The 15,577-nt window shown below is 38.5% G+C and overlaps 1 protein-coding gene across 1 annotated transcript in view; it reads left to right on the forward strand.

Annotated features, from left to right (window-relative positions):
* The first annotated feature begins 1,748 nt into the window (after positions 1-1,748).
* Positions 1,749-15,577, forward strand: part of pdzd8 (PDZ domain containing 8) — a 47,923-nt gene continuing 34,094 nt past the window's right edge. Inside the window, exon 1 of the mRNA XM_059359166.1 lies at positions 1,749-2,765. Coding sequence (XP_059215149.1) covers positions 1,870-2,765 — 896 coding nt within the window. The 5' untranslated portion in view covers positions 1,749-1,869. The remainder of the gene's footprint in view (positions 2,766-15,577) is intronic.

The raw sequence follows: 15,577 nt of genomic DNA on the forward strand, positions 1-15,577 counted from the left end.
TTCAGAAGGAGTGTGCAGGCATTTATAAGCATCCATTAAATCAGTTTTAATTCAATGTCATGCAAATTTGGACAAAAATCCATGCTTGGTGTGAAATTGCTTGTAGTGTTTCCAAATTTACGTTTGTAGTTAGTAGAGCCATCTAGTGGCCGTGGATATTATTAAGCACATTAGTGACATTATAGAGCAGTGGTTATCAACCTTTTTTTCAGTGATGTTCCCCCTGTGAAATATTTTTTCAGCCAAGTACCCCCTAACCAGGGCGAAGCATTTTGGTTGAAAAAAAAAAGACTTAAAAACAGAGTGCTGTGCCATTATTAAACTTTGGAACTGATAAACACATACAAAATTCTAACATTAAAAAAAACAAAACTATTTCAAACATTTTAAATGTTAATAATCCATGACTAAATGTATTGCAAATATTTCTCATCACTAAAATGTAGTGATTCAAACTAATGTAGTAAAAACAGTGAGCATATAACCATTTAAAACTATAACTGCTACGCTTCAACCACGACTCCATCTTTGAGTTTTCAAGTGATTGACAGGTGATGCCAGGTGTCATATGACAGGTTGGGTCCAACCATCCTGGTATGGGGGACACTCTGGGTTTTTAGGATAATTAAATTGAATAGCCTACTGAATATAAAATTCATTTTATGAACTTATACTTATATTTTCCTAAAATATTTATTAAATAATCATTTTTAAAGATTTTTGCATGGATGCTACTTTTTAAATGTATATTTTAAAATCTCACGTACCCCCTGGAGGGCCTTCACGTACCCCCATTTGAGAACCACTGTTATACAGTGTAAAAGCGGGCAGAAGCAAAGGATATAGAGTATAAAGAATGACATGAATAGCCTTATTCCTAAAAGAGGTTCCTCTTTTAATATTTGCTCATCCCTTAAGAAATATGTGCATGTGACTGCCACCGAAACCTGCCTCACTGTAAAACTTTCTCTACAGGAGTGATGGTAATTATATTGTTATGCTTATTTATTAATCACATATTGACTTTAAAATTCAGGTTGAAAAAGTGTAATTTTCCTTTGAGTTGACTACTGCTCAGGCTGTAAAATATTCCCCATAGTGGTAAGTGTCTCCTGATCACTGATCGATCAGAGGTGTTGCTTTGCTCAAACAGGGTGTCTGGTGACACAGGTTTATTTAGATAGAGGATACACCCAAACAGATAAATACACTCCACTGCCAGTGAAGAAGCCCTTCAGGAATGTTGATTCGTGAGGCCTTTACTTCAAAGGATGTCTACAAGGAAAATATTGTTTTTATTTTTATTTGAAAAATATGTACATAATTGTAGTAAGTGTAAAACAACTTACTGGATGTTTGTTGTTCTAATTATGTTTGTATGTCATTCTGATTACCAATGTGTCTTGTTTATATGTCATACATTGGTTCTGCACAATAACAAGTTTGGTTAGATATTGAAGGTTTCTTGGTAAAATTGAATAACTAATAGCGACATACTGTATTTTAACATTAAAATAGCGAGTTCGAGTTTGCTTTCAGTATTAGTTGCTTGTGGACTCACACTTTCGACTGTCAAGTTGTAAATAACTGACGACATATCCTGGCGGATAAGGTCAATTTAAACAGGTTTTCCTCGTCAACAGTTGGTCAATCCGACTTTCCGTGAACGCATCAAAAGAAACCCATTCTTCCTTCGTCATTACGCACAGCGACGCAATCCGTTTGTCCAATCAGGTGACGAGCCTGAAGCTCAGTAAAGAAGCAGATGATATGGCAGCTTTAAGAGCGACCAGGTGGAACTTGCTTTGTTAACGCGGCTAAACGTTGGATTATGAAAACAGTTTGTGTTGGAGACGGCAGCTGCTCAAAATGATTTACTTAATATTGATTTCCGCGTTCTCCGGGGCAGTCGTTACGTTGATATTACAGTTTTTGCTAATATACCGGAGAAGCCCGGAGCCCATAGGCAGGACAGTGCAGTATGTCAAAGTAGTGCCTGATAACGCATTGAAGGATTACTTTAATACCCAACATGCCGAAGCAGGCCAGCAGCAGCAGCAGCAGCAGCAGGACAGCACAGCATCTGGTGCATGCAAACAGCCAGAGGCCGTCTCAAACAGGCAGCAGGAAGCGGCTGTCACCAGCGGCAGCCCCAAACAACAGCCGCCACCGCCTTCACAAAACGACAGCGTTGATGCAGCCAAATCTGAAACGTGCAATTTCCTCAATGCTATATTTTTGTTCCTGTTCAGAGAGCTCCGAGACACCCCTGTCGTTAGACACTGGCTCACCAAAAAGATCAAGGTGGAGTTTGAGGAGCTGCTGCAGACCAAGACAGCCGGCCGGCTCCTGGAGGGACTCAGTCTCAGGGACATCTCCCTGGGTAATTCTCTCCCCGTGTTTAAAACGGCCAAACTTATGAAGCCGGTGCACCTGAACGAGGACGGCATGCCCGAGGAGCTCAACTTTGAGGTGGACATCGAGTACAGCGGCGGGTTTCACCTGGCCATCGACGTCGAGCTGGTGTTTGGGAAGTCTGCTTACCTGTTCGTTAAGATGAGGCGCGTGGTGGGGAGGCTGAGGCTGCAGTTCACGCGCATGCCCTTCTCCCATTGGTCCTTCTCCTTCCTGGAGGACCCGCTGGTGGACTTTGAGGTGAAGTCCCAGTTTGAAGGAAGGCCGCTGCCTCAGCTCACCTCCATCATAGTCAACCAGCTGAAACGGGTCATCAAGAAGAAACACACCTTACCCAACTACAAGATCAGGTAGGTTCAAGCAAACACTCGTCATCTTTAACTCGTCAACTACAGCAGGGGTCGGCAGCGTTTACTAACAGAAGAGCCATTGTTGCCCAAAAAGACAGAAAACATGTTGGAATGGAGCCACAAACCTTATTTTGAGCCTTACAATGAAGATGAAACAGCCTACTAAGTCTAAATTAGCCTACCAACATTACTAATAGGTCATTATGAGCATTTCTTAATATTATTTCGCCCAGCCCTAATATGTTGGCATACAACAGAAAATGAACTCTTTGTTGTAGAGAAGATTCAAGGGGTCGAAATGGATTCCCAATGTCCCTAAATCCAGTACTTGATGTGGATTAAAGGCAATCAAAAAAAAGGTAACTACTGTTAACTCTTAAACCATGCTGCTGGTAGTTACAATAATATATGAATAAAGTAATGGCATTTCTACCTCTGATAGAATGAGGAAAAAGAGCTAGAGGTCAGTATTGGAGGTGCATCCCTCTGAAACAAATAGGTAAAAGTGTTTTCATTGCTACAGTATGCTTCAAGTGCTTATATTTTTCAAAAATGAGATTGCAGAAATTCATGACTCACTTCACTCTTTCCTCCACTGGTAGTTAACCCAGAGAGAACAGATCGAATTTTTAGAACCACGGTAGTTCGACTTCAAGAAATAACATTTGAAAACTTTTGCCTACTGTTAAATGCAAAAGACAAAAAACAAGGAAAAATCAGGTTTTTCTGACGTCACCGGAGCTGAAGCTCTGCTTTCCTCACTTCCTTTTTATCGAGCAGTGAATAGCTCCTTTGTTTCCCTTTTAAATTGTTTCGGTCTAGATGCAGGAACTTTCAAGAATTTTCTTTTTTTTAATCTATTTTTTTTTCTTTTTTACTTTGTACAATTTCAACTGTGACCAATCAGTGAAAATGTATAATTAGTATGCAGTTGGGACACATAGCATATTGCGTAATGGTCCTTCAACTGTGTCCTTAGATTCACTTGAAATTAGTTCTCATTTATGAGGATAATGACCTGGGTTATGGATTCTTTCTTGACAAAACCGTGTCATCACAAGGTCCAATGATTACTGTTCTTGGAGACTGTAATACAAAAATCTTGCTCTGCTCACAAGTGTGCTCAGTTGTCATGGAAACTTTTTTTATTTTTTTATGGACTTTGTGTCCACGGCAGCGTAAATGTTGCAATTGGAAGTTCATTCTTGACCCAGACAAGACAGAGCTAATGATGGACGTAGCTGGAGAGTGAGTGATCTCTCTTCCTTCTCATTTTCCCTCTTATCTCTTGCAAGACAGAATTGGACACTCGCCACTTGCAAGAAACAAGTGGCACAAAAGTTTCTGAGCTGAAGTATGGACAAGCATTTAAATGATCCTGTAAACATGAGTTTAGTTGGATGCATACCTGTCAAGTTTTGGATTTGAAAATAAGGGAAATTTCCCGGCGCCAGTATCTTTTACATTTTATGTCAGGTGTACAAGAAAGCTTAAAGCTAAAAGAAAGCTTGTCAACCATTATAAACTACAACTGGCTTCATACACAGCTGCACTACTTCCTGAACTTCAGCCAGCTCCTTTGTTTCCTGTCTGCCATTATTGGACAAACCTGACCTCAGTAGTCACAACAACAATAATCAGACACACCTGGATTAATCAGTTTGTCAGAACCCTATGGGTGACATCACAGTGACTAAGTCCATTATTTATTTATGATTTTTTAAACTATATTTTTTGGTCTTTTTATAGCTTTATTGATAGAGAGATATTCAGAGTGAAAGGGAAAGACGGAGGGAAAGTGCTCTGAGCGGGATTCGAACCCGGGCCACCTGCCCACATGGACTGAGCCTCTATTTGGGCTCTACCAGGGGTGCCACTGGAGACGCTCCACGTCCATTATTTATACAGTCTATGGTTGTTACTTCATCTGACGTCACACACTGACCTCGCGACAACTGACCTGTAGTAGGCTACTGCTAGTGGCCTAAAAAGAACATGTCTGTTATAGATAGCAGATTTTGTTCTGGGATTATTTTTTGTATTTACGGGAAACTACTAATACGGGAGGACGGCGGGAAAGAAGGTTAAAATATGGGACTTTCCCGGCCAAAACGTGATATGGTTTGGTTGGTATGGTTGGATGGTGTTACAGGATGTGGGCCAATCTCCAACTATGTATTGCACAGTTTGCCAACATGACTGTAAACTTTATTCTTTATTGTTATTTGATAACCGCTAATAAATAAATCCGTTTGTATTGGGGCAAGTAAGAAATGTCTTCAGGCAAGAAGATTATTGACCCATTTTCCTGTTAAGAACATTGATGTTGAACTGTGACATATACTGTAGAGCATGAAGACTGTGAGATACAGTTGAAAGCTGTGGAAAGAAGCTACTTAACAGTCCTTGATTTAAGATTTTTCTTTCGTCATATAGTGTTTGTTCTCAAGATTAAATTCCACAGCTTGGCTATAAGTTCCGCTAAAACACTGTCAGATTGTGATATTGCCATCTTTCTTTTTTTTTTTATGACTTTCTACCCTGAACAAATGCTTTGAAACACAGAACTGTTTTTAGATTGAGATTAACATTCGCTTATTAGTCCCACAATGGGGAAATTCAACTTCTGCATTTAGCCTTTTCTTTTACACACCAGTAAACGCACCACACCACATTTCTGCGTCTGGACAGTCACATTTTAACAGATATTAGAAATGGAAGAAACAAGAATAGAGAAGTAGGGAAGTAGAGAGTCATAATGAAAGAAAAGGCAAGACTGAACAGAAACTTGTGTTTTCAGGTCGTTGTTTCAGTGCAGTTACTCACCAAGTAAATAAAGTAGCAACAGATGAAGCTCAGCAGCACTCAGCTAGTGGAGATGCACATACTGGTGGTGACATTGCTTAGATTCCACTAAGTAGAGTGACACAAACATGAGGCATCTTGTACTTAAGCATGTGTTACATAGACAAGACTTATTGAGTAAAAACGGCTCCGAGTTACATTAGATCACTCAAATTAATAATCAACTGACAGAAAATGAACCATATTAAGTCATTCTCTGGTTCCAGCTTCCAGCTTTTCTTTCTTCTGTGATTGTTAACTGAATGAGAGCTGCGATTAGCATTTGTTTTCTCTGCAGATTAATCTGCAACATTTCTTGTTTTGATCCATCAAACTTCAGAACAGTGAAAAGCATAAAGCATCCCACAACTTGTTTAATGTCCAGATATTTGGTTTAGAAGGAAGAAGAAGGTATACTTATCAATCTTTCTTGGGGAAATGTATTTTTCTCTCTGTAGAAACGCATTATTGTTGTGATGTGGGAGGCGCTTTTGTTGCCTTGCTCAAAGGCACATCAGCAGTGCCCAGGAGGGCTTTCCCCAGTTCCTGGTCTGTGGTGGATTTCAACGACTCCATCCATCAGTCCCTAAGCCAAGTCCCTATGGATGCTACAGCCGACCTAATGATACAGCACAGTAATAATAACAGCATCTGCGATATAATCATAACCATTTGGTTTATATTTTACAGACCAAAGAAACTAATAATTGCTCAACAGATAAATTATTCAGCTGAGTTCCTACAGCCATCAGGCTGTCTCATTCTTCCAGAGTTACCAGACTAACTGAATTTTCCCTTGGGGATAAATAAAGTCATTTTGATTGAATTTAGATTTTTGAATCGAGTTGTACAGATTGTGACTTGTAAAAAACATTTTCCTCAGTTATTTATTATGTGCCTTGAACTATGTGAAGGGCCTATGCTTGTTTTCCCTAAACATTGATATATTTTTAAAAAAAGTTGAATAATTTCTTTTGTAAATGTCAGAGGCACTCTACACTTCAAATGTGAAATTTGCCAATAAAAGACTACCGGAAACCTCTCAAATTATAACCATGACTTCAGAGCAATTCTTTTTTTTTTTTTTTTTTTTTTCTTTCAAAAAATTATTGTGTTTTTTTTCTTTCGTTCACATACAAAAATAAAGAAGGTACATGTTAATTTATGCTTGAAATCAACACGAAAGAACAGAATGATAGTAGAAAAATAAAAGCAATAAAACACCACAAAAAACAAAAACAAAACAACAACAACAACAACAAAAAAACTAGGTGGAGTCAAATCAAATATCAAAACAAAAATAAGGTTTTCAAATAAAAGAGATTTGAATATTAATAATACAACTCCGAGGATGTCAAGTTTTCCAAAATTTACATTTGTTAATTTTTCATGGGGTTATATTTAGTATAATAGTCCATAAACGGCTGCCATATTGTGTAAAAGGTATCTATCTTACCCCTCAGGGTGAATTTTATTTTTTCTAACTGCAAATGTTTCATTATTCATTAAAGCTTGATAGACTGGAGGATTTTTTTGTTTCCAGTTAAGCAGAATTATTCTTCTCACTAACAGTGTCACAAAACAAATCACATTCTTCTGGTTGTTTGACAAAGAGAGCTCCATGGCAGCTGACCCAACCCCAAACATCGCAAGAACTGGGTCTGGTTTAATATGTTTTTGGAAAATCTCAGATAAACTTTGAAATATCTTAACCCAATAGGTGGCGATGCGTGGACAAGTCCAAAACATATGTGCTAATGAGGCGGGTGCCTGTCCACATCGATCACAGAGTGGGTTTACAGCAGGGAACATCCTCGAAAGTTTCAACTTGGATGAAGCCTGTGTAAAATCTTGAATTGCACCAGTCCATGTCTGATACAAACAGACGAAGAGTGCACACGGTCCTGAGCCTTGACTTCACAGCAATTCTTAAAAAGCATTTGATACAACAGCATGAGTCAGGAGAGGCTGGAAGACTTTGCTGTTTACTCTTTAGAGAGCTCAAGATCCAGGAAGTTGACCAAAGTCACATTGTCCAAACACAGTCAGCCATATACTAGGTTTTGACCTAATGTCTTGTTAAACACCGTATCAGAACTGTTAAATGAACATTTAGCACATATTTATTGCCTTTGAGCTGTCTGGGAGAGTACTGCTGAAAACAGAAGAACTTCAAATGTGCGTGAGTGTGGATCACCCACAATCATGCAGAGTGAGCGTGATGAGATGATGTAATGAAGAGCAGCCTCAGAGAATGAGTACTGGACCTTGGGATTTGCTGAGTGGCACAGATGGTAGTCCTGTGGAGGGGAGGGCTGGGACCGTGGCCCACTGGAGATAATCCAGGCATTACAGCACCAATGGAGAGTCATAACTGCAGCTATGGGGGAATACTATGTTCAGAGCCAAATCTGTGATGTTCTTACTTTGCCCTAGTCATTATTCCAGCTCTCTGATTTTGTTTTGTTACGCATCTGGAAGCTGCATTTATTGAAGAGGGGAGAGCAGAGAAGCTTGGAAAACAGCTTGTGCATATCTCTACACTGTAAAAAAAAAACCCTGTTGTTTTTGCAGTAAAAAACAGCACCTGTGCTTGCCAGAACTTTACCGTAATAGATACGTTAGAACTTTTTTAATATTGCGGTAAAAAGATGTTGGCACCGTTGATGTCAAGTTTAAGATTGCCATTTTTATAAATAAAAAGTTTTTCCATCAAAACGCTCTTCTGCCATATAGTTGACAAGAAAATACTTTATAAATGCTGCATAAATTAAAGATTTTACCATTTAATATTACAGTATTTTTTTGTTAGAGATATGGTGTTTAGTACATTTAACAGTGATAAAAAGTATTTTTTTACAAAACATAAAAGTTACAGTGATGGCTTGTGTATATATATTACATTAAACTAGGGCCGGGACTTTAAGGCGTTAATTAAGGTTAATTAATTTCACAAAAATTAACCCGTAAAAAAAATTGACGCATTTTAATCACACTTATTTTTGCACCGCGGAACGTTTCTCACTGGATGAGTTTCAGGTGGACCGATTATACTGGAGCACCAACTAGCGTTCATGAGTTCAGCGAATGCGATTAATTTAGATTAATTAATTACAAAGCCTCTAATTAATTAGATAAATTTTTTTAATCGAGTCCCGGCCCTAATAATATTGCATCACCACAGAACCAGCAGTATTTTGGGTTGCTACTATCTGTAGGCGGGCCTGTTAGTATGCTTGGACGTACATTTAAAAAAAATAGTTTTATATGTTACATAAGGCTGTAGAGCAACTATTGGGTGCGCCTCTAATTAATTAGATACATTTTTTTAATCGAGTCCCGGCCCTACATTAAATACATATTACAGTGTATTTTACAGTAGAGTAATGTATTTTTCAAAAAACAAAACTGTAAAAACTACTGTTTTGGCTGATATATACATACACTGTGTCTCATTCTAACTGAAACTGAATTAACCCATTTATCATTTTACGGTCTTTTACTGTCGTGGTTTAGCAGTTTTTCACCGTAAAATCATTTTTTACAGTGTACTTTTATTAACATCTTAGTTGCTTCATCTTTTAATAAATGATACAACCAAAGGAATGAAGAAAAAATCCACAGCTATATATTTTGGATGGATTTTAGGTACAATTAAATTTGCCGTTTAAAAAAAATAAAATAATTATGGCCAATTTACTAGCTTTTTCTGGAGCTGTCCACCATATTACAGTGTCTTCATCAGAAGATGGAGTCGTCATAGAGACGGATCTATTGACATGCCAGATCAATAGCTGCCTATCCAAAACAATTCCTGGTCATGGATCAAAGTTCATGCTAATCCTTGGAACTAATAGACCAAACAGTCCAAACTCCAGGCCCACATACAAGCTTCTTCCAGAGCCTCAATCATATCCAGTGCGTCCAGCGTATGCCCTGAAATATGTGCCACCAGAAACTTAATTTAAATTATTTATATTTGAATTTAAATTGTTTAACTTGAATAATTGCATAAAAAACTGAATTTGAATCACATACTTTAAATTTGCATTGTTCAATTTGAATCATTGCGTTGAAAAACTGATTTTGAATTGTAATTTGAAATTGAATTTATTCGTTTGGAACTGAACATTCAAATATTTTAAACTTTTTACACTGCTAGGTTTGGTTATGTTACACTTTATTGTCCCAGAAGGGAAATTTGGCTTGGGCACGGAGCATTGTTGCTTCATTAAAAACATCACAGAAAACATCACACATCACAAAAAACATCAAATTTTATTGACAAGAACCTGAGAAGCATTGATATGGTGTAGTACATCACAAAAGGAAAAAACAAAAGAAAAAGGATGTTGTTGAAAACACAGTGCTCAATAGTTTGTGAATTAAAGTGCTAAAGTGTTGGTGTGGTTGTTGCATATTGCTCGGTCGCACCAAGTGATAACGTGATCACATATTTATTGCACATTGCTCTATTGCACATTATTCAGCAGTTTAATGGAGGCTGGCACAAATGATCATTTTAGGTGATTAGAGTTACATTTTAGTACACAGAGTCTTCTTGCTGCTGGCAGGGTTTTGTGTTTTCATGGGAGAGGGGGTGTTGGGAGTCTGAAGTGATTTTCTTTGCTTGTTTTTTAACTGCCTGTTCATACAAGCTCTGTCACTCTCATTCTCTCCTTCCTATGGTTTTTTTTAATCCCTGTTTTGTGCATGTTGTCAATCTTGTTTTTCAACTTAATTGTTAAATTGCCAAACCATGTAGTAATTTAATATCGGATGATGCTCTCTAGGATTGCATTGTAGAAGATCATAATGGTCAGACTGCTCACACCAGACTGTGCCTACTGGTGGTCGAGCGATACGGGTTTTTTAATGTTGATGCCGATATCGATTATTTCGACAGCCTCGGTCTTAACCGATCCCCGATAATTGCTGCCGATTTTTTTTGGCCGATTCTTGAAGCCGATTTTGCCTTTTCTCCCTCCATTTACATGATAAAAATGACACAATGATAATAAATGTTACGCAAGTCTCAATTTAAACAAAAAAAAGAAACATTTATTAACAAAACAACATAACAGTTGGATAGCAAACAATGTGTATTTTGTTATCGGCCTCAAGGTGGTGGCGCCTCAGATGATCCACATATTTGATGTGTTTTTCTTTTTTCCGGTATCAGCAGCAGCTCACCAGTGAATGGCAGATGTTGCACTGAGCCTTGCCTGGTGTTGGCTCAGTGAAATGGGCTAATTGACCGGCGAAATCACGCACGTATCGGCCGATGCTGACACAAGTAAAAAACGCAAATATCGGCTGATATATATCGGCTGGCCAATGTATTGGTCAATCTCTAGTGCCTACAAAGTGGCTGGCTAACTGTACATAAAGTGTCCATCGCTGATCGTGAATTAACCAGCATCGCTAACTGTGCACAGATTGTCCGGTGCTTGTTGTAAACAAAGTGAACACATACTGCTGCAGCACATACACTTACTGCTACAGAGCTAACTGTTAGCCTATTAGCTCTGCGGACTGCACTATGAAAGGGCAGAGTATCACTTTGCCTTCACAGGGTCATTATGAACGCCCTAAGGCGAAGAGCCAGCACAGATCTGGGATCTGGGAGCCGGCAATATAGCGAGGATTTTCGGGACCGCACAATGAAAGGAGCTTATGTTTCTTGTTGCTTGTGACTGCTCGCTACTTTGCCGGCTTTTAGAAATGGCGCGTGTTGCTGTTGCGTTGAATCCTGCTTATTGTTCTATCCAATTAGCAACCAGTCCGGTCAAACGGCCGCTCGGGACCTCTCATCTTCAAATTATGGGCGTTTCGGCAAGGGAGACCCGCCCTATTCTGGGTATTCGACTATGGTGGAAACACGGCTAATGGAGAGAGAGGGATTGTTTTCCCCTCTGGTGAGGGTGGGGCTTAAGTGTGCTCTATCTTTACAGCCCTTCAAAATATAAGCCCAGAACGGGATCTGTATGTTAACTGAAATCTCCGGATTGACCTAGTTTTTTAGAAACTGTTGGGCTACTTTATTGCACAGAATCAATAATCTGTTGTTCTAGAACCAATGGGTATTTGAGTAACGTGTACTTGTTGCAAAACAATGACTTGTTTAGGAGAATAAAAGCCTGGAAGGTAACTGTGTCTTAACAGGAAAGGAAACAGGCAGTATACCTCCTCGTTGCAAAGTGAAGTAATATATCTTAACAGGAAGTTAAGGATGTGGCTGTATTGCAAAAGTCAGGCATGGCTTGTCATCTGATGATCACGCTACAGCAGTGTGTACACAAGATCAGGATGATGGATTCCCCGCCAAATTTTGAGCCAGGTAAAACCCTACACAATGCATGTAACTAGCTTAAAGTGAAACACTATCAGTGACAAACCAAAGCATAGATGTTCTGTGTGTGTCGGTATCACACGCCCACGGCCTTGACAATGCGTTGGTATCTAACGAGTTGGGATGAGAATGTGTTGGCCGAGCCACATTCTGCAAATGCATCAAAGGAAAAGATCGCCGGTACAAGACTGGCCTAACTGCAGTCCAGATCTGTCTTGCATTGAAAATCTGTGTTGCATTTTGAAGCGCAAAATATGAGAACGGAGATCCAGGACTGTTGAGAAATTGAAGTGGTGTATCAGGCAACAGTGAGAAAGAATTTTACCAGTTTGTGCTCTCAGTTGAATGTTGAGTGTTGCTAGAGTAAAAGGTGGTGTAACACAGCGGAAAACATGCCCTGCAGGCATGAAATTCAGAGAGTGTTTATTAGAAAACAAACTGTTGCAACCCACCGTATATGTTCTGTAAAACAGGATCAGTTCTTCTTGCATGTAAATTCTACACATACATAGTATCCAGCCCTTGTTTTTCACATAATTATGCTGTAGAGATCTGTTGTTGTTCACAATTTTTTTTTAATCTCAGCCTCAATGCTTTTACCACAGACAGGAGGAGACTTTTGCATTGATTGGACTGTCACTTTTAACTGTTGTTTTGGCTGATGGCCCAGGAGCGAGAGATGATGAGGTTTGTAGAACAACACAACTGTAATTGCCTGGAAGTAGTACTATAGTTTAAGAACAGCCATCAGATGCTCTATTATGCAACTCACCTCTGTTTGCAATGTAACAACAGATAAAAAGTTCAATAGTAAAGTCTACGTCACAGCCAGATTGCCTATATCGGGGGTGTCAAACATATGGCCCAAGGGCTAGAATTGACCTATGAAAGGGTCTGATCTGGCCCACTGGATGACTTTCCAAAGTGTGTAAAATACACAGTCTTTATACAAAAAATACAAAGTCTTTATTACAAGTTTTTCAATTAAATGCACTATTTCCATTTGTAGACCTGTCACGATAATTACTATATCGTCATTTCGTTTGATATATAAAATGGACACGATAGTTTTTTGTGGACTCGATAATTGTTGTTTACATGCGTGTTTGTTTACATAAGCCATAACATTTTCACCAGTTGTGCTGCTTCTGTCCCTCTCCTGTCACTCAGCCTGCTCTCTGTTGGAGGTGCAGCTCACACACACACAAACACACACAAACACACATACACAAAGTGTGGACACTAGCCAGCTGAAGGGTAGTGATTGTGTTACTCAAGTTAAGTTTCCCGTTGGCTGCTCGATTAAATGGAATTGATGCCAAAGCCAGTGTGGGAACATAAACAACACACTACCCTCATTCACCCATTCACACACACATTCATACTGGTGGCCGAGGCTACCCTAAACGGTGCCACCTGCCACCATTGGGAATTCATTCACACACCGATGAACGCAGCAACGGGAGCAAAAGTCCAGTATCTTGCCCAGGGATACTTCGACATGTAGGCTGCCATGGTCAGGGATCAAACCAAGAAAAAATCTCTAAATGTAGAAATGAAATTTAAGTGGTGTTTACTTGGACAATGTTGCTACAACATGGTCTTAACAATGTTCTTGTGACAGTGACTTTATTTCATAATGACTGAATAAAAAGTGCCCTTGCTAAGTTACTGCCCAAGTCTCTGAATTTGGCACATGCTGTAGCAAAACCTGTGAAGGCAGCCAGGCCTGAAACTGGATAACATAATAACATTCCTGGTTGTGGGTATGTGTGTGGGCCCAAAAGGGAGGGTAATCAAACAGGGCTTTGTGATTAGAGTGAAGTTTCCATCTTGTAAGGAATGCATGTGTTATGTATTGGATCTAAAGCCTTTTGACTTCTCATTAGCTGTCAGATGGATTTAGATTGAAACTTTTAATGCCAAGAAAGGAACACAATCAATTTTTTTTTCTCCTATAATATTGGAAGGGCTGTGCTCTTGTTCAAAGTGAATGTGGTTCTCACTTTGAACAAGAGCACAATCAGTATGACTGTATGACTGTTTTAATACACAAATTGTTTGCATTATTTGTGTGTTACCCATTTATTACTAGTGTTAAAGTTGTGTTCAAAACAGCAAACCATTACATTGAAAAAGCAGTCATGAAATTAAGTTTTATTATTATTATTATTATTATTATTATTATTATATTCACCTTGCTTTAACTGCAGCAACAGTGTTTCTTTTTGCTGGAATAACCTTTCTAGAATCATCATAGTAGACCGCTTGGGATCATTCTTTTTAATGCAGAAGAAGAGTCAACTGACACCAAAGGCTCCCTTTTATGGGGCCTTAGACTGAGGCTGCAGGCTTTGCCGATTCAGCAAATGCAAAGAATGCTTAACTCTGTTTCACTTGCTTAGTGGTACTGCCCTCTAATTCAGAGGGTGGCTTTCTTTGAGAGTTGCCTTGAATTGGTGCATCTTATGATCACAACTGACCTATCTACCCTGTGTGGAAATTAAATGAACAGGTCAAATGCAGCCTAGAGGCCGCATGTAAAGAGTCCCTGCTAAAATAAAGTGTAGAAGTCTATAGTATAATATAGTATAGTAATATATTAAAGTAAAGTATAACCACTTTTTTTGAGATCTTAATTTCAAATCATTGTATTGCCGGTCTTTGTATTTTAAACGTTTATTCTTTTTTTTAAATACTTCTCAGTGGTAGTGGTGTGCCATATCGTAACGTTCATGATTATACCCGCATATTTTGTTTTTTAGGAGTAAAAAAAATGCATATCATGATATTTGCAACATTCCTACTTCTTGAAGTAGAGACTTAAGGGTTTCCCATTAATTACTGTGGCGGCCCGCTATAGTCTCATGTGCTGCGCTAACGTCACATTTCTAGCTACTGAAAGTATATCTACACTATTCATGGTATGAAGGGACTATTCATGGCACCACTTATTGATGACAGCCATGAAGCACACTTCTATTATTATTATTGGCCGCATATAAACAAATAAGAAGCATATTTAAGTGTTATTAGAATTAAACATAAATACATATATAACAAGATTAGATAAACTATTAAATAGTGTAATAGCAGGGATACCACAGCAGGGAATTCTATGGATTTACAGCAGCAGAGAGAGGGAGTGCAATAACAAGAGATGTCAGTAAAAATGTGAAATGACAAGTAAGGAAGTTTAAAGCGGCATTAAAACTTAAAAAAAGCTGTTGTCATTCCCATTTTCATCATGCCAAAATAGTTTGCATTTTTTTTAAGTCTAATGTCGAGTTTTTTTGCCTTTAGTGAATTCTAGTAAAATATGGGTCATTATTTATTTTGATAAATGTAACTTTATCTGTCCTGATTTATTATGCTATTATACAGTATAATTTGTAACATTTTACTTGTACTAGAAGAAATTCTGTCAGACACACTGATTAGGTGAATGTGCTTTGTACATCAGGTTATACCACTTAAGAGATCAAAGACTCAGGTGACTTTAACATCATCTTTATTGAACTGAACACTATTGAATTAAAAATCACAGCTAACATATTTACAAATTAACATAAACAACTGATTTAAAACTCACAGCAAATAAAATCCTCTATTATAC

This window comes from Centropristis striata, chromosome 20 (genome assembly GCF_030273125.1).
Source record: "Centropristis striata isolate RG_2023a ecotype Rhode Island chromosome 20, C.striata_1.0, whole genome shotgun sequence".
In the NCBI taxonomy this organism is placed as follows: Eukaryota; Metazoa; Chordata; class Actinopteri; order Perciformes; family Serranidae; genus Centropristis; species Centropristis striata.